The sequence below is a fragment of the Bos indicus x Bos taurus genome, chromosome 1 (genome assembly GCF_003369695.1).
Source record: "Bos indicus x Bos taurus breed Angus x Brahman F1 hybrid chromosome 1, Bos_hybrid_MaternalHap_v2.0, whole genome shotgun sequence".
NCBI lineage: Eukaryota > Metazoa > Chordata > Mammalia > Artiodactyla > Bovidae > Bos > Bos indicus x Bos taurus.
Genome location: NC_040076.1, coordinates 150517131 through 150537341, shown reverse-complemented (window position 1 = coordinate 150537341; position 20211 = coordinate 150517131). Strand labels below are relative to the sequence as shown.

General features: G+C 49.4%; 1 protein-coding gene across 1 annotated transcript; it reads right to left on the bottom strand.

Moving 5' to 3' along the window:
* Nucleotides 1–315: 315 nt before the first annotated feature.
* On the bottom strand, nt 316–20095 carry ETS2 (ETS proto-oncogene 2, transcription factor). The gene is made up of 10 exons (XM_027549003.1): nt 19798–20095; nt 15252–15323; nt 11862–11973; nt 10504–10623; nt 10006–10206; nt 8097–8180; nt 6677–6901; nt 5334–5597; nt 3671–3789; nt 316–2525 (listed from the first exon to the last, which is right to left on the bottom strand). The coding sequence occupies exons 2-10, from the start codon at nt 15321–15323 to the stop codon at nt 2310–2312; spliced, it is 1413 nt and encodes a 470-aa protein (XP_027404804.1). The 5' UTR covers nt 19798–20095; the 3' UTR covers nt 316–2309.
* Nucleotides 20096–20211: the final 116 nt, after the last annotated feature.

Here is a 20211-nt window from a genome sequence, read left to right as displayed (position 1 = left end):
ACACGACTGAGCAATTTCACTTTATTTTTTCACTTTCATGCATTGGAGAAGGAAATGGCAACCCACTCCAGTGTTCTTGCCTGGAGAATCCCAGGGACGGGGGAGCCTGGTGGGCTGCCGTCTATGGGGTCGCAGAGAGTCGGACACGACTGAAGCGACTTAGCAGCAGCAGCAGAGGTGTGTAAAGTCAGTTCAAAGGGGCTGTGACCTGGAGTGACAGCCACCAAGGGGCAGGCCCAGCACTCTGGATCTGCCGCCTCCATGCTGGGGGAGGGAGGCAGAGGGGTGAAGCATGAAGACTCTCACAAGGAGGAATTGATGTAAACAAAATACTTTATTATTTGAGAAAGAAAAGGCCAGATTACAAAACTTTGATATATAAGTCCTGTTTATTATCATGCCAAAGGTTTACCATGGATTTGATTTTCCATGACTCTTGGCTCGAGCCATGTAAAATTGCCAATTCTGTAGATAAAAACAAATACTGGCAAATTCATGCGGTCAAAGCCCAAATAAAATGAGCGAGCGGATGGCCGATTTCTGTCAGCAGCAAGATGTTCCCAGCCGCATGTCTGTTGATGTTATAAACAGCTGTCCGGCAGATAAACAGGTCTTGCTTGAGAAGAACATCCTGTGCTTAGCGGTACTGCAAACGGTCTTGTCTGGGTATGAGACTCCGTGGTCCCCCTTCCGGCTCTCCCCTGCTCACCCTACCACCCAATTCCCCTGTCTCATCACACGGAGGACTCGTCTTCAGAGACATCACCACTCGTCCCCCTCAGACGCTAGTGAAGACTGTCTGACTTGGAAACCAACTCACTCGTTTACAAAAGCCAGGAACACAGGCTGAACCAGGGGTTCCTTCAAAAGGACTATGGAAGTCTCCATCACGATGAAGACGCTTTCTTCACATGAATGGCCCCAATGCCTTCTCTTTCCCATCCTGCTGACCCTCTTTCTGCCTCTGGGCATTCTGTGTGCAAGAAAATAAAAACGGTGGACACTCAACAGAAAGGAGCAGCTTGGTGTTGGGAAATCCTGAGACTCCACAGGTAAACAAGATGGGACAAAATCAGGCTCCACTCATGCCCGAGAAGTTTATTAATTAAGCCTCCCCTCCCCCTGCATCTTCAGCTCTGTATGGCTCATGGTGCTGCAGTAAAAATAAAACTTTCTAACAAATTACATTTTTTTTCCAGTGAGTTACTTTTGCAGTAAAAATAGCTGCTACATAAATCCCTCCTGATCTCTGAAAAGGAGTCGCATATTTCCAAAAATAGTATTCCTATTTTAATCACACAGCATATTTGGGGTGTGGGGGTGGGGCTGGGGAAGGAAATGCCTGGTCAGGGGAGGTGTGTCGCTGGGGAAAACATAGTTGAACTAAAAAATAAAGTAAGTTTTGTTATAAACTTATTTCAAGGCATGCATAGAAATGGAAAACATATGCCATCTGTCAAGAAAAATACTGCTTTATAGCTTTTACATTACAATTAAAGGAGAAGCAGAGAGGCCAGGAGAGGCCCCCAGATAATAACATTAAGTTTCTTATAAAAATTCCCAAATGTACAAAGTCCTTGCCATAGATAACAACCTAGGCAAAACAAAACAAAACAGGAATGAACCTTCTTAGACCTTATTCCTGTAGGCATATTAAATGTAAATAATACACACTTTACAACTTCTCTTAATCTGCACCAGCAGATTAAATGTTTGCAAAAGGACGCCAGTGCTCTTGAAAACCAGCGAACACGGCAAAATGCCATCTGCATTCCTATTTTCACATACAGTTATATAATTATTTTAAATTACAATATACAGTTTCTGTTAAATAGGTCTGTTAGGGGACTCTGATAACAATTACAAGGTTACAGTCATATATACAAACTAACTTCGAAACAGAATGTGTCTTTGCCCCCTCCTCCCCCTCAGAACCAAAGAGAGCTCTTGTGCGATTCCTGGCTGCAAAAAGGCAAAAGAAAAATCCAAGAAGTGTGCGTCTGTGACACGCTCGCTCCTTTGAGAAGACCCAACAGCCTGACCGATCCTGTCACCGTACAGCCTGCCCAGGGCTAGGCCGGGGGCCCCAAGCTTCTTCCTGGGCCGACAGAATGGAATAGCATCGTTAAGTGGCGGGTTCCCGGCAGCAGGCTTTCAGAAGCGAGAAACCGTGCTGCTTTCGGCGAAGAACTGCGGTGTCCGATGGAATAAGGCCACTGCTTCCAATAGGCGTGCCGGATGAGCCGGTCCGGCCTTTCAGGGTCCTGGGACGGGGCGCTTTGACAGCCCCGCCCCCAGCCCGGGCGGGCTCAGTCCTCCGTGTCCGGCTGGACGCCCAGGATGGCGTGCAGTTCCTCGGGCGTGAAGCCCAGCAAGTTCTGCAGGTCGCACACGAAGCGGTACACGTAGCGCTTCCCTGACGTCTTGTGGATGATATTCTTGTCGTAGTAATAGCGCAGACCCCGGCTGAGCTTCTCGTAGTTCATCTTGGGCTTGTTTTTCCTCTTGCCCCACCGGCGGGCCACCTGTGGCGGGGATGGGAAAGAGTGCCATTTAAAACTCCTTAATTGAAAAAAAGCACACGTGTCTCCCTCGTCCTGGCAAAAACCATCGCAATGCTGTAAAGAAAACTATCCTCCCAGCAAAATAAATAAAAAAAGAAAGAAAAAGCACGCCTTCTCCATCACAATACTGTAAAGAAAACTATCCTCCCATCAAAATTAGTTAATTTTTAAAAAAAGAAAGAAAAAGCACCCTTTGGCCCTGATGACAATTTGGATGCATGATTATTGGACCACCACAAAGGGACCGAAGAGATGCCGTCTGCTTTCCTGCTCTGCATCCCTGGGTATTTGTCCGGGGATGGAGGGACAGGCAGATGAGGGAGACGGGTCCCCCGACCCACAGCTTCGTCTGCTGAGGCTTCTCCCTCAGTAAAGTGTTCGGGAGCCAAGGGTTCAGAATCAAGGGGCTGGTCCTGAGACAAAGGAAATGCTATGTGCCCCCACCTCCTGGGCTCGCACTCCAAGACCACCGCGCCCGCAGCTGCCGCAGTGGGACCGAGGTCACGTGGACGTCTGCATTCCTCAGTGCCTCTGCCGCCCTGGGTTACTGGGGAGCTGACGCACCACACCCCACAGGTGCCAGAGACCACGGGTGCCCCTTGCGCTATCCTTGAAGGGCTGCTATGGGACCCGCCCTCAGCTTTCTCATCCAGACGGGCTGGCTCAGCTGAGGAGTGGGGCTCAGTATCTGCCCCCCACCCCCGGCAAGGGAAAAAGGCAAATTTCCTACGACGTGTTCCGACAGTCAGGCAAGAGCCTCAGTTTATAGCCTGCGCCTTTCGGCTCAATGACAGAGCAAGATGGGGAAGCCCAACAGTGCCACGCACACAATCCACACCAGCGTTCTTGCCTCAAGAACCCCACGGACAGAGGAGCCTGGTGGGCTACAGTGCACGGGGTTGCAGAGAGTCAGACACGACTGGGCCGCTGAGTACAGCATATTAAACTGCTTATCATCGCAGTAAGACTCTTAAAGGGCCAGAAATTGTCTCCTGCAGAAGTGCTCTCATTTGTATATACTTGGGACCCGTTTCTTGCATGCAAAGCCCATGTGATGGAATTAGGTTTGAGAACCTGGAGACTTGAGTCCCCGGGTCTGGACATACCTCGTCGGGGTCAGCGAGCTTAAACTCCCACCCGTCCCCCGTCCAGCTGATGAATGACTGGCAGGACTTGTCGGAGAGCAATTCTAGAAGAAACTGCCACAGCTGGATAGGCCCGCTTCCTGCAGGGGAGAAGGGGGTGGGTTAGACGTTTTTAAACACAGCAAGGCTTTTAGAGTCACCCTCCTGAAACAAGAACTGTGAGATCAAGTGGTATCAAGTGGGTATCAAGGTGAAGGTGTGGCGCTGGGTGCTGGTGACAGTCTTGGATGCTTTAATGGCAGGAGGCCAGACCCCAAGGTGAGGGCTTCTTCCCCCATGCCTCCTGCTCTTGGGAAAGAGATCACCGGGTCCTTGATCGCTGGGCTTGGTCTTTTGGAGAAAAGAAACAAAAAAAACAAATTCTGGGCCACCATCTCCTTGGCATCAAAATCCTTCCCTCCATTTAATTGTTCCTTATGTCATAACTTTCAAGGTTTATTTCTAGAGACACCTCGTAGGACAGGGGTGGGGGCCTTAGAAGGGGCCTTTCAGCACAGAGCGAGGCATGTCATTCTTGGAACCCCACGCGTGGCTTTCCGACCAGATGACAGTGGCTAAATCGCTTGATCCAAGACTTGGTTGACTGAGTGGTCACTGGGGCACCTAGGGGAGTAGCCAGGGCCTTAGCATGTGTTGGGTGAGGTATAAGCTTTGCAAAGTGCTCTCCGTATATTCCCCAAGGCACAGTGACCGCATCATGGATACAGCTGTGACCTGAGTGACCACAGCTAGCGTCCTCCAAGCCCACTTCCCTGTCTGTGAAATGGGCTACTACCAGCCATGCTAGGCCGCCCTAGGGTCCCAGTACTGTCCTAGTCAACCACAGAGCTGGCAAGGCAACCGATGATCACTAACGTTAAAATGAAAACCCACCCACACCGTGGCTGTTTCCCTTCTGATTAGGCCCTGACGCCCATGTATGAAAATGACAGCTATTTTCACTCTCCAAGTAATTTTCATGGCTGTTTGTTTTACAGGACAGAAAAGAAATGGGATGCCTGCATATTCTTATTTTAACCTATTGGATTTTTAAAAGCAGGTATTTTTTAAATCCCCAGTGGCTCCATATGGTCAAACTATGGGATTGGGGGGGGGGGGTGCATAAAAAAAGGAAAAAAAAAAAAGCACATTTAAGGACACAGAAAGCAATTAAAAAAAAAAAAAACCTGGAAATATCTGGTTCTAAAAACAGCTTTAATATTTGTCCCCGCCTAGAATAGCTGTTACTCAAACCTTCAAAATAAGATGGATCTGAGAAGCAGAAGGTAAACAGTCCCTGGGTTATTGGAGGCCAGCTCTGTGCCCCTTCCCCCACCAGGCTACAGTCTCTGAAATTCCAGGCGTGGCTGAGTCAGAGCTTCAGCCTCCAGGGCCCGTGTCCCCCGCTGTTCTCCTCTCCTTTTGGGGACCGGCCAGGACTGACCAGGTGAGGGAGCAGCCTGGGGATTCCCACCCACTATGCTGAGCTCAGCGACCACGAACATCCCTGTCCACGTGGCCTCTTTCGGGTGCAGGGAGACAGCTCGCTCGGCTTAAGGATGACACCGCACGCGTAAAACCGGGAGCACCAACGCGAGGTCGTCCAGCGAGAAACGCCCTTGATAAACAAGGCGGGCGCACGCACCTGTGAAGCCGGCCAGCACGGCCGCGGGTATAACTGGTTTGCCCTGCTCCACTGGGTCACTCCGGTCCTGGATGTAGTCCTTGAAGGACATGGTCGGCTTGCTGAGGCCCAGGGACTGGCTGCAGTCGTCCTCGAAGCTCTCGAAGGAGGGCACCCGCTGCACGTCCAGCAAAGACGACTGGCTGTTCCAGGACTGCAGCAGCGACTCCGAGCTCTCGAAGCTGTCGCCGCCCGTCTCCGCCGAGTCGTGGTCCCTGGGTTTCCCTGGCAGAGACAAGCATGGGCTCTGACCCCTCTAGGACAACGCAAGGTCAGGCACGACCACTGGCCCCTCCAGGCGTTCGCCCCGCCGGTGCACAGCAACTCAGGTTTCTCATTGAGGCGCCTGTTTCTTATGAATAAACATGCCACTCAAGCGCCTCTTCCATAAAAGGCAAGAGGACAGAGACATTGTGTAGCTCCGAGCGGAGGGCTACTCCGAGCGGAGGGCTACACCGCACGGGAAAGGGGAGCCATGCGGATGGATCTCAGACACAATGTGAGCAAAAGCCCAACACGAGAACACTTTGCATCCAGTTCAAGAACGGGAAAGACGGTGATGAGAAAAGTCAGGACAGTAGCATCTTCTGGGGGTAGGGAGAGTGCTACTGAGTGGGTGGGAGTATGAGAGAGCCTTGTGGGATGCTGGCACCCTCTCCATCTCAATCTGGGTGGTGGTCCCCAGGGGTGTATATATATATATATATATATATATATATATATAAAATCCAATCTGAGTTTTGTACACTGCATACTTGCGAGTGTGTTCAGTTGCTCAGTTATATCCAACTCTTTGCAACCCCATGGACCGTAGCCCTCCAGGCTCCTCTGTCCGTGGGATTCTCCAGGCAGGAATACTGGAGTGGGTTGCCATGCCCTCCTCCAGGGGATCTTCCCGCCCCAGGGATCAAACATATGTCTCATGTCTCCTGCACTGCAGGCGGGTTCTTTATCACTGTGACACCTGGGAATATGCATTTTCGTCTCCACAAAGACATCCCATCACCTGCCTACACCGCCTCCTCCAACAGCGCACTGGGTGGGTGGAGGACTCCTGCTACGGGAGCAGGAACTCTGCTGGTTCCCCAACACCCTCCGGGCCAGACCAGAGCCAGAGGCACGTGAGGAGCAAGCTCGCTGAGCATCGCTGCTGTGGCCGGGTCCCGGCAGTCCAGCCCTTGACCTCCTCCAGGGGCAGAGCACGGGCCAACTGATTAAGAAACTCAGGTCATGGTCTGACCATGGCCCCGGGAAATCACACCCCCAGCCCCACCGAGAGTGGCGCTCGGGAGCCTGGGTCTCACCAGAGGCGCTGGAGAGCAGGTTCAGGCTGCCGGCCGGGAAGTCCTGCCCCACGGAGCAGTAGTTGACGCTGACGGTGCTGAGTCGGGCCTTGGGGAACATCTGGAAGTCCTGCTCTGGCCCGATCGTGCTGGGCGCTGAGGACGCTGGACACAAGCCATCCAGGAGGCCGCCTTTAGGATAACTCTGCGTCTGCATGCCGTACGGCGCCTGCTCCACGCCAAAACCTGTAACACGGGACCACGGGCTGTCAGGTGACATCAGCGTGATGACCAGAGAGCCTACACGCCTCCAACCAGAGGGAACGCGAGCAGACCCTCCCGCTCCAGCCCTCCCTCTGCAAGATCTCAGTGGACACTCTGAGGCTTTGACAGGCAGCTTTTCCACCGAGTCCTCCTCTGTTCTAACTGTCCATCTTCTTAGTCCAGGGCCCTTTCCCAAAAGGCTTGCAGCCTCTGGACCCTTGGGGCAATGCTGCAGGTGGATATTCCTAATGCTTCCGCGGGAGCCTCAGGACGACAGGGTCATTGGCTCTTTCGCCTTCCGAGCAAACAGGTCCAGACCAACTAAGCGATCTGCCGTCCAGCCTGTGACCCATAAGTGAGCCTGTCCAGTCACCCTGCCCATGCCCGAGGGGACCACCGTAAGCTGCGCTCACCAGCGTCAACCACCAGAAACACCGACCCAAATTCTGTAACATCCCAGAGCAAATGGGGTACTGCTGTTCACATACCTCCTGTGCCTGCCACCTTTATCTATTATACTGATCTGACCCTGGCGATCAGCTCACTCCATTCTGCCCCCTTGCGTTATAAATTGCCTCAACCAGCGCTGGCCAATGCAAAGGTTAACACAAGCCACCATAATGCAATGTTAGATTTTCTAACAGCTCCACTGGAAAACTAAAAAGACACTGGCAAAACAAGTTTGAACATTTTACTTGACCCAAGAGACGGTAAAGAACCCGCCTGCCAATGCAGGAGATACAAGAGACGTGGGTTCAATCCCTGGGTTGGAAAGATCCCCTGGAGGAGGAAATGGCAACCCACTCCAGTATTCTTGCCTGGAGAATCCCACTGACAGAGGAGTTTGGTGAGCTACAGTCTATAGGGTCACAGCGAGTCAGATACAACTGATCAGAATGTATGCAAGAAATCCATTATCATTTCAACATGTAATCATAATGTTAAAAGTTATTAAGGAGACATTTATATTAAGACTTTCAGATGGGTGGGCATGAGTTTTATCTCACTGCACATCTCAGTGTGGACCAGCAACACTTCAAGTGACCAGTGGCCTGGATTTGTGAGTTGTGACCGTTGTGTGGGACAGTGCAGGTCTAGACCCTGGCTTCGCACCCTTTGTGAATCTAACAGGAAGTCTTAGAACCAAGCTCTCAAGGGCAGAATTCATTGCACTGACCTAACGAATTGCTATTAATCCAATGAGGAACTGAGTTGAGATGCGAATTTTCTTCATACTGATCTTCGTTCTTTTCTTGGTTTTCTGAAAAATTGACAGAGGAGACAGAAAATTACAAATTGAGAGGTTTTAAACGACGCAAGGAAAAAAAGTTCCTTTCTGAATTACTGTTCTACGGTTATTCCAGCATAAAGAAATGCATTTTAGTTGCATACTTAATCCGATGGTGTTCCGTGTCATTATGTTTTTTAAAAGTACTAGAGACAGCAACGTATTTTCCTAATAACTAGAAAAAGACTTCTAAAATTAGTGCTGCCATTGGCAAAGTTAAATTTTCTATTGTATAATTTGAGCGAACTAGATGATGTATTGAATTCATCCATGTAGTCCACAAAGGGTTAAATGCTTATGAAGTACCCTCTTCACCAGGGGCTGGGAACACAGCAAATTAGGGACCTGGACAGGTTCTCTGCCCTGGTGATGCTTCAGATCCATCACCTCAAACCCTAAGGTGTGTCCACGCATGGGAAGAGCTACAGAGAGGTCAAAACAGTGCCATGGGCTTCCAAGTGGGACCCATGTGTCCAGGAACTTTAAAAAGGAAAAGGTTGGCATTCTCTGTGTGAACTTACTTCTACAAACACACAACCACACACACACACTAAGAAATCGCAAAATGGGTCCAACATGCCAACAAACAGATTCAAACAGAAACTTGTCAGATCAGACTTGTCCAGGTTCAGGGAAAATTTAAGGGTCTTTAGGTTTCCCTGGCCCTCAGAAGTCATAACTACAAAGAGCTGGTGGGGGGCCCTGAGATCTTTTTAAGATGCTGAGTCTGTAATAGGTGTTGAAACTCAGAGTTTAAAATCAATTGAATGAGAAATATTTCTCTGAACTCCACCAACAGGCTTATTTTCTTATATTTTTAACTTGAAGATTCCTATATCTTGCTTTTTAACTCAATGTGGTTTTTTTCTTCTTTTATCCAAAATGTGTATTGGGAAGGTTTCCCACTCATCTTGATACAGGGTACGTTGAGCACTGCTTCGGTCTGAATCGAAGGAGCAGCCTTCTGTAAGGCTGGTCCTCCTGTAAGGTTGCTCTTCCTCCTGAAGGCTGGCCAAGAACAGCACAGCAGTGAACACACATAACTACTGCCTGTGCATGGCTAAAGACAGGGTGATTCTGTAGCATCCTGGGCATTTCACACCCATGAAACAGGAACTGGGGCTCTGCACGAGGCACTTGCTCCTGCTTCCTCGTCTCTTCTGGAGAGGGATGAAGGAGATACTTTGCGAGAGGCATGAGCTCATGGGGAGGGCGTCACCGCCCGTAAGGCTCAATGTATTTTTAACACTAGTCTCAATGCTCTGTTTAGGTCTAAATCAACATTTTCTACATGAGAGTTCTTTTGCTTGAAGGCTAGTTGCTGTACAATATTTCAGTGTGTAAAATATACATCAATCACTTCTACATTTGTTTACAAACATAAAACAAAAAGTCTTTGTGGGATCCCATCTGGTCTTAAGGAAAATAACTATAAAATTCCCAGTTTATCAAAGGCACGCTTTGGTTGGGACCAACTGATTTCTCAAGGCTCTGTAAAGTGAGCCCCCAAACACGGGCATCCCAGTTGCCTTGACGTCAGAGCCACATGTATGCCTCCGACTCATGAGGTCTGGCGACACTGAACACCTTGGTGACTAAGGCTCCCACCTTGTGGCTAATGCTCCCCACACACGTACTTAAGTGGAATTGAAATCATTGAAGTCACCATGGAGCTGACTTGTGCAATGCCATTTTCAGTCTATCTGCCTTCCATCACTGAATTGCTGACTCTACAGTTAGCATGCACAGCTCCCCCATCACTCTTTCCCACCACAATCACCCCGTTGCTCACAGGTACCTTTGATCATCTGCTCCAGATGCTCCCAGAGAATATCACCCACAAAGTCGGGCGCCAGCTCCAGAAAGCGCTCCTTGCCAAGGTTACACAACACCTGCCCTGTCATGCCAAACCTCTGCAGGTTCACATCCACCAGACTGAACTCGTTGGTGGCCCAGAGAAGCCACTGGCACACCTGCTGCTCAGTCCACAGCCATGGATCTAGCAGGGAGGGGAGAAAAGCAAGGCGGTGAGGCCAGACACACTCCTGATTTACCTGCAGAGCCCCGATGGGCACCAGGGCTCAAGGTGACGAGCCAGCAGACGCTGAGGTGCTAACAGCAGTGCTGGAAGAAGCGTTCAGAGGGGTGGCTCAGCTCAGCTTCATGAGATCTCTGCCCCTCTTTGCAAGACACCCTAGGCACATGCTTGAAATGACGCCATCTCAAGCTATGGCGGCCCGACTTCCCGGTCTAGCACAGCGCAGGGCAGAACACAGCTCCAAGAAGCAGCACTTACTCTTTGGGATCCCCAGCCGGCGTTGCTCCTTTTTGAAGCCACTGAAGGTGGCTTTTAAGGCTTGACTCATCACAGCTTTGCTGCATGGGGTCAGCAGAGGCAACTCGCAGTTGGCTGAGTCTGGAAAACAAACCCCATGGGGACGTTAAGAGTTCCAGCTGGCCACAGCACAGGGAGAACGGATAGGGGAGGAGGGAGGAAGTCTTAGCTCCTATGGAAGAACAATGAGGATCCTCAGTCTTCAGCATCATTCCCCAGAGGAGCATAAATATTAATATAACCAAAATGGTTTCTGAACGAAACTGAGAAAATATATTGCAATTTAATAAAACACGTATTATTTTAATAATTATGTAACTATACTTCTTACAATTTAATAACTACCCTTATTTGAAAAAAAAAAAAATGTAAAGCAACACTCAAGTCAAATTTTTGCCAAACTTCAGAAAGCAGTGATCGACACCTAGGTAAGGTTTCTTTTGCAGGCCAGCCAGTCTTACATTTTTGACAACAGACGAAGTTGTGTGGTTTCTCACCAAAAGCCTTAAGGGGTTGTAAATGGCTAATCTGGAAGCGACTTCCATCCATTAAACTAAGCTGCAGGCAAAGGGACAGCAGATGTCGCAGGAACAAATAGTACTTAGCACCTGTGACGTCAATTTTTTTGAAAAACAACCTTCTCTGCATTCCCTCAGCAATTTCAAGAATGATGAATGGCTGTCACGTGACAGCACACTTACGCAAGCATATGCGTTTTAATTAATTTTCTGGGCTGTATTTTTTAGCACTGACTTCATGTGACAGTCATCTCTGGAATGTCTCCCGCTAATAACTCTATCATAGTAATCACAGAGGCATCACCTGACGTGCTATACCTTTCAAAAGAAAGAACACTGATAGGAAGAACTACAGGCACAAAGGCAGATGGTTAAAGATGAGCAGGAATACTTTGCTGCCCCAAAACTGGCGGTAGCGGGGGAAAAATCTAAGCTAAGGACGTGAACCTAGGATGAAAAGGTGGGGTGCACTGTGAGGTCCACTGGTCTGTGTCACAGAGGGGACTGGGAGATGGGGCCTGGGCTGGCTGCAGAGTTGGAGCAGCCTAAGGAGCCGCTCAGGGCCCCCTGCGGTTTGCCCCCAGCAGGGCACCTCCTCTCCCTGGGGTGTGTCTAGCAGGTAAGAACTTCAGAGTCACCAGCTGCATAAAAAAGAAATGTTTTCTCCCAGATCCCAGCCTCTGTCTGACTTTTCATACAAAGATTCAAGACATCAATGTGCATCCCTTACGAACGGTAATCTATGAACTGAGATCCTTAGCGACATCACGCTCAATTCATCAAGTCTGAGTAACCAATTACCATGAGAAATCGAATCCAAGCCGGTTGGCACTTCCTGGAGTGTTTGCTCTTCATTTAGGGAAGGGAAAACCGCAAGCAGGGACCCATCAAAGGTGTCAAAGGCGGCCTGGCGCTGCAAAGGAAAGAGGGAAAGAAAACGGAAACGTTGGCATTTACACTTAGTTAATGACCTGTTTTAAAAGTGGTCCATGGGCAGCCTCACCAAAACACCCTGATTCAATTTGCCAGGTATAAAGCCACGCGTGGCATTGACCAGTTGGCACTCTGAGCAGACTTCTGAGAAGATGCAAGTGACCCAAAGGATCTCTTTACTCTGGATCACTTACAGGCACACCTTGGAGATGCTGCAGGCTTGGTTCCAGACCACCGAAATAAAGTAACCATCACAGTAACGTGAGTCACAGAAATTTCTTGGCTTCCCAATACATATACAAGTTACTCTTACAGTATTAAGTGTGCAATAGCATGGTGTCTAAAAACTGTGCACATACTTTAATTAAAAAATACTTTATTGCTAAAAAATGCTAACCATCATCTGAGCCTTGGTAATCCTTTTGCTAGCAGAGGGTTTAAAACATGTCGAGGATTACCAATATGTGACACAGAGACACGAAGTGATCAAATGCTGTTGGAAAAATGGTGCCAATCAATGCTAGACTGCAGGGTTAGCACAAGCCTTCAATCTGTAAAAAAAAAAAAAACTCAGTATAGCAAAGTGCAGTCTATCAAGGTCTGCCTGTCATCAACCACAGAATCAGAATGACTGGGAATTTACTTTTAATGGCCTAATCAAGTTAAATGTATAAGTTAAGCAAACAAACCTAAAACCCAGAGAGTCTTAGAACAGTGCCTGGAGGGACTCGGAGACCACCTCAATCCAAACACCTAGCCCTTCTCAGCTAAATGGGTGAGATACGCAGGCCATGTTCATAAGGAAAATGCCTCTTACGCTGTTGTACAGCAGAAACTAACACAACAATGTAACATTATCCCCTAATTAAAAAGAAAAAATCCTATGAGAAATCATAATGGAAAATAATGTTTAAAATGTACATGTATATCTATGTATATATGTGTAAATATATATACATATATATATAAACCAAACCACTTTGCTGTATAACAGGAATTAACAACAATGTAAAGTAACTATGTGTGTGTACAGGTAATAGTATCTGACTTTTTGCAACCCTATGGACTGTAGCCCTCCAGGCACCTCTGTCCGTGGAATTTTCCAAGCAAGAATACTGGAGTGGGTTGCCATTTCCCCCTCCAAAGGATCTTCCAGACCCAGGGATCAAACCTGTGTCTCCTGCCTCTCATGCCTTGGCAGGCAAATTGTTTACCACCACACCGCCTAGGAAGCCCTACTATATTTATACTTCAATATATAAGAAAATAAATAAGGAGGGGGGAAAAAAATGATCCTTGGCAAAACAGCTTCAGCTCACTGCAGTTAAGATGAAAGGCAGGGAAAGAAAAATATCAAATGACAAAAATCAAACAAAATACATATAAGAACATTCTTTAAGATTTAATTTTGTAAAAATATAGTGTATTGAAAAGGTCACTCCGTTACTGCCTCCCATCATCTATGAAGGGGAAAGATTTCCAAAGCAAACAGATTTAAACTACCTACAATTTAGGGGAAGAGACACACACAGAAAGATAAGCCTGGAGCTGTGAGAATTTCAAATACAAATGGAAGAGCCTGTACTGTAAGAGTCATTTGTAAGTAACAGACAAAGGCCTGATTCATCATTGCCTAACTTGTGGAAGAAAAACGTGAAGAACGGCTATATTTTCCCAACATAAGCTGGAAATCCCATGTCATGTGTAATGCAGTGACCCATTTGTTGAGTCATCAATCAGAAAGCGTGTAACACATTTACAGATCCAATGGTTGGTGTGCTTTCTGTTTAGAAATGCAGAACAGTGAATGACATAAGAGGGTAGGCAGAAGTTGGAGCTTGGCCCAATGATGTTGGCACCCAGCCCCCCAAAAAACCCAACTGCCCAAGACGCACGGGGGCAGGGGGGTGGGGGGCGGGGAGAGGCCAATCATGCACGTGTGAAATACTCATCTCGAGTTATAAAACAGCTTATTAAATAGCTTATAAAATACCTTATAGCAATGCTAATTTTGGTGACATACCGGATAGATTTTTTAAATTCCTGGCATGGAAGCTGGGCGTGCTGCAGTCCAAGGGGTTGCAAAGAGTCGTACAGGACTAAGCAGCTGAACAACAAAGCGTGGCCCAGGTGACTAAGAAATGCCTTTCCTTTCCTGACTGCACTTCTGTTCTGTTTTTAAAACCAAGAAGCCAAAAGACAAGATAAATTCCCACGGCGTATTTCAAGACATCAGTTTCAGCAAGAACGATTTCTTCTCCAAGCCCAGAAATCACACAGGCCTAAGCTCTTCGAGTTTATAGGAGAAATTTTCTCTCTAGAGGTGTCATTTCAAACTTAATATTACTGTAATTTCTTGTATGGTTTCTGCCAGGCCACAGTGAAAACGTCTGACCAGACTGAACAACAACAAAAACCTCACTGGCTTGAAATCTGATCAGTTTCATGATACTCTGGAGAGACCTGTGTCGGTTTTTGCCTCCTGGGGTTTGATCAGACAAACAACCTCATAAACGATAGTAAAAAGCGGAACGTGCCAGAGACACAATATTATACAAAACACTACCAATCTAAAACCACTGCTTGTGAGACATCTTTACCACAGAACACTAAAAAAAAAAAAAAAATCAAATCTCGCTGTCATATTTGGAGAAGGCAAATGGGAAATTATCAATTTGTGTTGCTAAAGAATGTTCCCAAAAGGGAGTGAGATAGAAGCTACATGAAATGTTTATTACAAGGGAGGAGGCTGTTTAATCTGTTTTTCTCTTTGTTTTTAAACAGCCGCAGTTGTCCCAGGAAGGACAGACTGCCTGAACCCCACAGGCACTGACCCTTCGGATGAGAGCAGGAGCAGCAGCCAATAACTGGGCCTGCCTGCCTCCTCTAAGCTCTTTCAGCTCTTTGCCATCACTTGAGGAAACTTCCTGGGTGGACAGAACAGATACCTCCTCCAGTTCTATTCTCTTGAGAATTTATGGAACATTCCACCTGGTAGGAGCCTCAGAAATCAACTACCAAGGTCTCACCATCTACAAATTGAATGGTTTCCTTCATATCTTGGAGGATAAGTCAAACAAACACCAGGAAACCCATTTAACAGAGGAAAACACTGAGACCCAGAGATTAAGCAAACAGTCCAGAGTCACACAACCAGTCTCACAGCTAGAACCGGTCTCCTGGGACCCAATTGTTTTTTCACTCCAAGAAACTGAGCTTTCCAATTTTCTAAGTTTTTATTAAGACTCGTTCACTCACCTTGAGTGTCCCTCTGTAACTGCTGGCCACAGGAGCCACCTGGTCCATGTTCTTGATTCCAAAATCATTCATCTTTAACAAGAAGAAAAAAAAATTAAGAGTTGAAAGAGGCAACAAACCAAGGCCATGGTTAAACCCGCACCCACACCTCAGTTCCAGTGCTCCAGCCCTAACAGGTCATTCAGAACCGAATGCCAGGAATTCTTCTCACAAAGGTGATGCTACTCAAGGAATTAAATAATAATGCCGCCTGCAGAATTCCCTTAGGATCTGAGGGGCTCAGATAAAGCTGCCTTCCGGCTGGCTGGGATAGCAAGGCTGGGGGCCTGGGTCCTTCCAGGACAGGAGTGCAGAAGACCTGTTTTTCATCGCCAATTTCAAGGTCAGGTCGGGGTGTAGAGGCTGTTTGGGGCTGTGGGTGGGTGGGCTGCCTGGCCGTGGACCACCTCCTGCATGCAAGGGGCAGCCAGCTCAACCTGGGAGCTCCAGGGCCAGCCGCCACCTCTGCTCCTGGGCAGATCCAAATCCTGGAAAGCCCACTGGAAGACCCGCCTCGGAGGCGCCCTCCCCCCCTCTCCAAGCTCAGGAAGCACAGAGAAAGGAAGAAGGGCAGCTTGAGATGAAACTCTCCTGCATTATCTCAGATTCTCCAGCGTTGAGCACACAAGCTCAAAATCCTGCATTTGCAGGCTGCTCAGCTGTGCGTTTCTTTAAGAGGAAGTAACTCCGACTGCGGACCTGCCTTACTTGGATGGCCTGGGCTTTTGCCTTTGACCCGCGCTGACCCGTGTGGTAACCACGTGTGACTCCTGAGCACTTGGCCCTGGACTAGGGCGGACTCAGATGTGCTTGCCCTCGATTTCAAAGATTTCGCAGCAAAAAGTCAACTATCTCAGTATTGACTCTTTGTTTACTGCGTGTTTATGTAATATTCTGAATGTTAGGTTAACTGAAATTAATTTCATCTATTTCACTGTATTTAACTGCGGCCCTTGGAAAGCTTAAGAGCTACATGTATGACCTGCAACTGGACAATTCCCTAAGTGACCTGTGATTTGCTGTAATCAACTGAAAACTTATCTGGGGCCCTAAAACGTTACTGTTTGCCAGGGTAAGTTAAATATTAGTTCGTGAGAAAAGTACTTAGATAATCCTGCCAGAGCATTAGATGAAAAAAAAAAAACAAAGCAACTGAACCTGATTTTCAAGTACCCTGGGAAAGCCCCCATGACAGTAACCCACCCTCCTGGCTTCAGAACCAGGAACAGGAGGTCTAGAATAGGAAACTTCATGGGTACCTCTCACTGCCCATTCTGAGGTCTCCACTGGGTGCTGCTACCTGTTTCAACCAAAACTTTGAGTAATTAAAATATTGTGCAATGGATAAGGCTGACTAGCAGAGGCAAACAGCATATTTTCCTGTAACTACTTAATTCGAGTTTGTCCTTTCTTGTTTTCTCTTTATGGTCAACACTATGGCTAAACCAGACCTCCTAAGGACTCAGCATACAGACACACACACACCCCCCTTGGCTAGAAAGGCAGTGTGGGAGGAGAGTCCCTGCCACAGGGGAGGCCAGAGGCAATGGTGTGTTTGTGGGGGCGGAGGGTGTGCATGCTCCGTAGTGTCAGACTCCACGACCCCATGCACTGGAGCCTGCCCGGCTTCTCTGTCCATGGAATTTTCCAGGCAAGAATCCTGGAGTGGGTTGCCATTTCCTACTCCAGAGGATCTTCCTGACCCAGGGATGGAACCCGTGTCTCCTGCACTGGCAGGCAGATGCTTTACCACCGAGCCACCTGGGGGGTGGGGGCAGTTGTTAAAAACCTCTGAGGGCAGGTCATCATCAGGGGGGCCGGTGCAGGCTGGAAAGGTTTGACAGTAAATAATGGGGGCTGGGGAGGGGGTGTTGTTCTGGATCAAAAAGGACTGCGTCTGCTCAGAACCCCCACTTGGTGAATCCTGTCATCCACAATCAATCAAAAATCAATATACACTATGGATGATCACTGCCATGGTAGGTTCCTACTTTCAAAGGGCTAAGCCTGAGCTGGGGGACCACGCCTTGTCACCTTACTCAACAGTCTGATATCCCAGAGAGGTAGATGTTATGCCATCTGACAGAGAGGCTACAGAGACACCCCCGTCCCAGGACTTTGCCCAGGATCACAGGGCTACTGCGGGATGGGGGAAGCCCTCAGGGGCACAGAGCAGACCAAAACCCCTTGGGGATATGGCCTGACCTGAGCTCCGCCTTGAGCCAGGATCCCCTGAATGGTGAGGCCTCGACCCTCCTCCCAGCAGTGAAGAGCAGAGATCACACACAGATACCACAAGCCTAGGCTCCTGCTGGCCGACTTTGCACAGATGCAAAATGCTCCTTAATGGAGAGCTTTATGCCACTGATCTGCATGAATGAAGCCCTGTCACCTGTTGATGACATCAGCAAGCCTCAAAACAGGAGACCAAAATGAAAGGACATCTTGGGTGTCAATTACCCGTCTCCTTCTCCTGATTTGCAGACTTTACTCCACATTCTTGAGCTCCACGGAGATGGACCGAGAATAGATGTGGAAGGCCATGGAGCAACCTCGCCTGGTTTTTGTGTACAAATTCTGAGAGGAAAGGCAGTCTACCACTCCCATATAAAGAGCTCTAATTACCAGCTGCGGAATAGAATTCTTTTGTTGTTCGGCTTTTAATTTGTTTTGTAAAAACCATGTAGAATCAAAGTGCTCTACCAATCATTTCTGGCAAACGCATAGCTAATCAAATTTAAGTTCCCCTGTTTTACTCAACAGGTTCACAGGTGGCTCAGTGGTAAAAAATCTGTTTGCCAACGCAGGAGACACAGATTCAATCCCTGGGTTGGGAAGATCCCCTGAAGAAGCAAATGGCAACCTACTCCAGTATTCTTGCCTGGAGAATCCCATGGACAGAGGAGCCTGGTGGGGTTCATGGGGTTGCAGAGAGTGAGACGTGACTTAGCGTTTAAACAACAGTTCTACTCAACAGGGCTTGTGAAGACAGCAGACAGGCCAAATCAGTCCACATAAATCAATTTCACATTCAGGTCTTTTTGCCATTGCCCTATTGATCGCTGCTCTTGAGCAACAACAGAAAAAAATGGGTAAATGGCAGACATGTTCAATTTTAAAACAAGTAGAACTTGCCCAACAACAGTACCCTTATGGGAACAAGTGATTGCTTCTAGGAGATTAGAGCACAGGTTTGCATTTAGGCAAATTGGAAAAGAAAAAAAAAAAAAAAAAAAAATCAAACCCTAAGCGCACTTTTGAAGATTGGTTTTCTTTTTCCTTTGAAAGCTATCAATTTAGGGAGAGGAATGACTAATCCCAGAAATGAGTGTTAGACTATTTCCCTGCAGGACACACAGCACGCTAGTTTACTGTACTGTGATATTATTCAGAATTTTAATAAACCTTAACTTTGAGATTTATCTCCCTGATTGGTGGCGGTGTGGGATGGCAGACAGCGCGCAGGCGCTTCCACTGCACGGAACAAGATGAATCTGTTACCGGTAAATTAACATTAACTACCCCTATCTCCAAAGGGGGCTGCTCATTTCTTTATTCCCTAAATAAACTGCAGGTCAAATACTATTTTAGGATACTGTACAAGTGAATACAGGCCAATAAAAAAGTCTCGAGTGCTTGGAAAAAAAAAAAAAAAACATATACGCACAAACGCTGTTACCCCTTCGTCCAAAATGCTGTAAGATCCCGAAATTAGAGGCAGCCTTGCGCACCCATAACCCCATTTCCGACACTGTCCCCACATTCACCTCCCAGCATCAAGGGGCCCGAATGCAGAGGTCCTGGGGAGCCCCGGGGGTCTCGGTAGAGCCGCCGGATCCTCCCCGCGCCCCCGTTGCCTGCCGCCCTGGCCGGGCCCCGGACGCGACAGCGCAGGTGACGGGGAGCGGGGGTGGGAGCCGCAGTTCCCCAGGTGTTTCAGGCGCCCCGGATCTTGCCGGGCCCGGCGCCCTCCGGTAAGTCACCGGCAAACCAGGGCGCGCCAGGGGCCCTCAGACACCTTCTCGCGCGTCCCCCAAGCCCCCAGGCGAAATCAGGTTCGCCGGGCGCCCACCGGCAGGAGCCACCCCCGCCTTCACGCCTGCGTTTCCTTTTAAAACAAAAGCAAGTGAAACGAGCCGGCGCGCCTTGCGCGCCCCAGCCGCCTCGGCGACCCCAGGCCCCGCGGCCCAAGTTCGGAGCCGGCTCCGCGCGTCACGGCCGGGCCCACCCGGAACCCTGCTCGCCGCCCACCCACCTACCCCCAAAGCCACTCGACACGGGGAATAAGAACCCCAAGCGGACTGATCCTGGACGCGCGACCCCAGAATCCCACGAATAGTCGCCACCCTGCCTGGACCTCGGCTGCGCCCTGGGGATCCGGGGCGCCACCTGCGTCCCAACTCAGTTCCTGGGTTCCCCGGGAGAGAAGCGGGCGCCGCAGAGCGCTCCCCGCCCGCCGACCCCCGCCGGACCCCGGCCACCCCGCCCGGCCCGACCCCGCTCTTACCGCGCCGCTTCGGGCAGGGCCGCCCGGGGCTCGGGGCCCGGGCTTCCTCGGTGCGCGCCGGCGAGCGCGGGGGCGCGGGCGCGCGAGTGGGGCGCTCGGGGAAGCCGGGGGCGGCGGACGGGCTCGGGGCGCTCGGGGAGGCCGGGGCGGACCGGGGACGGCGGGCGGGCTCCGGGAGATCCGGGAGGCCTGGGCGGGCCGGGGACGGCGGGCCGGCTCGCGACGATCGGGGCGATCCGGGCTGTGGCTGCACCGCGCTCCGCGCCGCCGCCGGAGGAAGTAACCGGCCGGTGCCCTCCGCCGCGCGCTCTTCTGGAGCCGGGGTTTCGGGGGGGAGGAGGGAGGAGGGAGGAGGGAGGGGACTTCGGGACAAGGAGGAGGGGCGGAGGGGGAGGGGAGAGAGGAGGAGGGGCG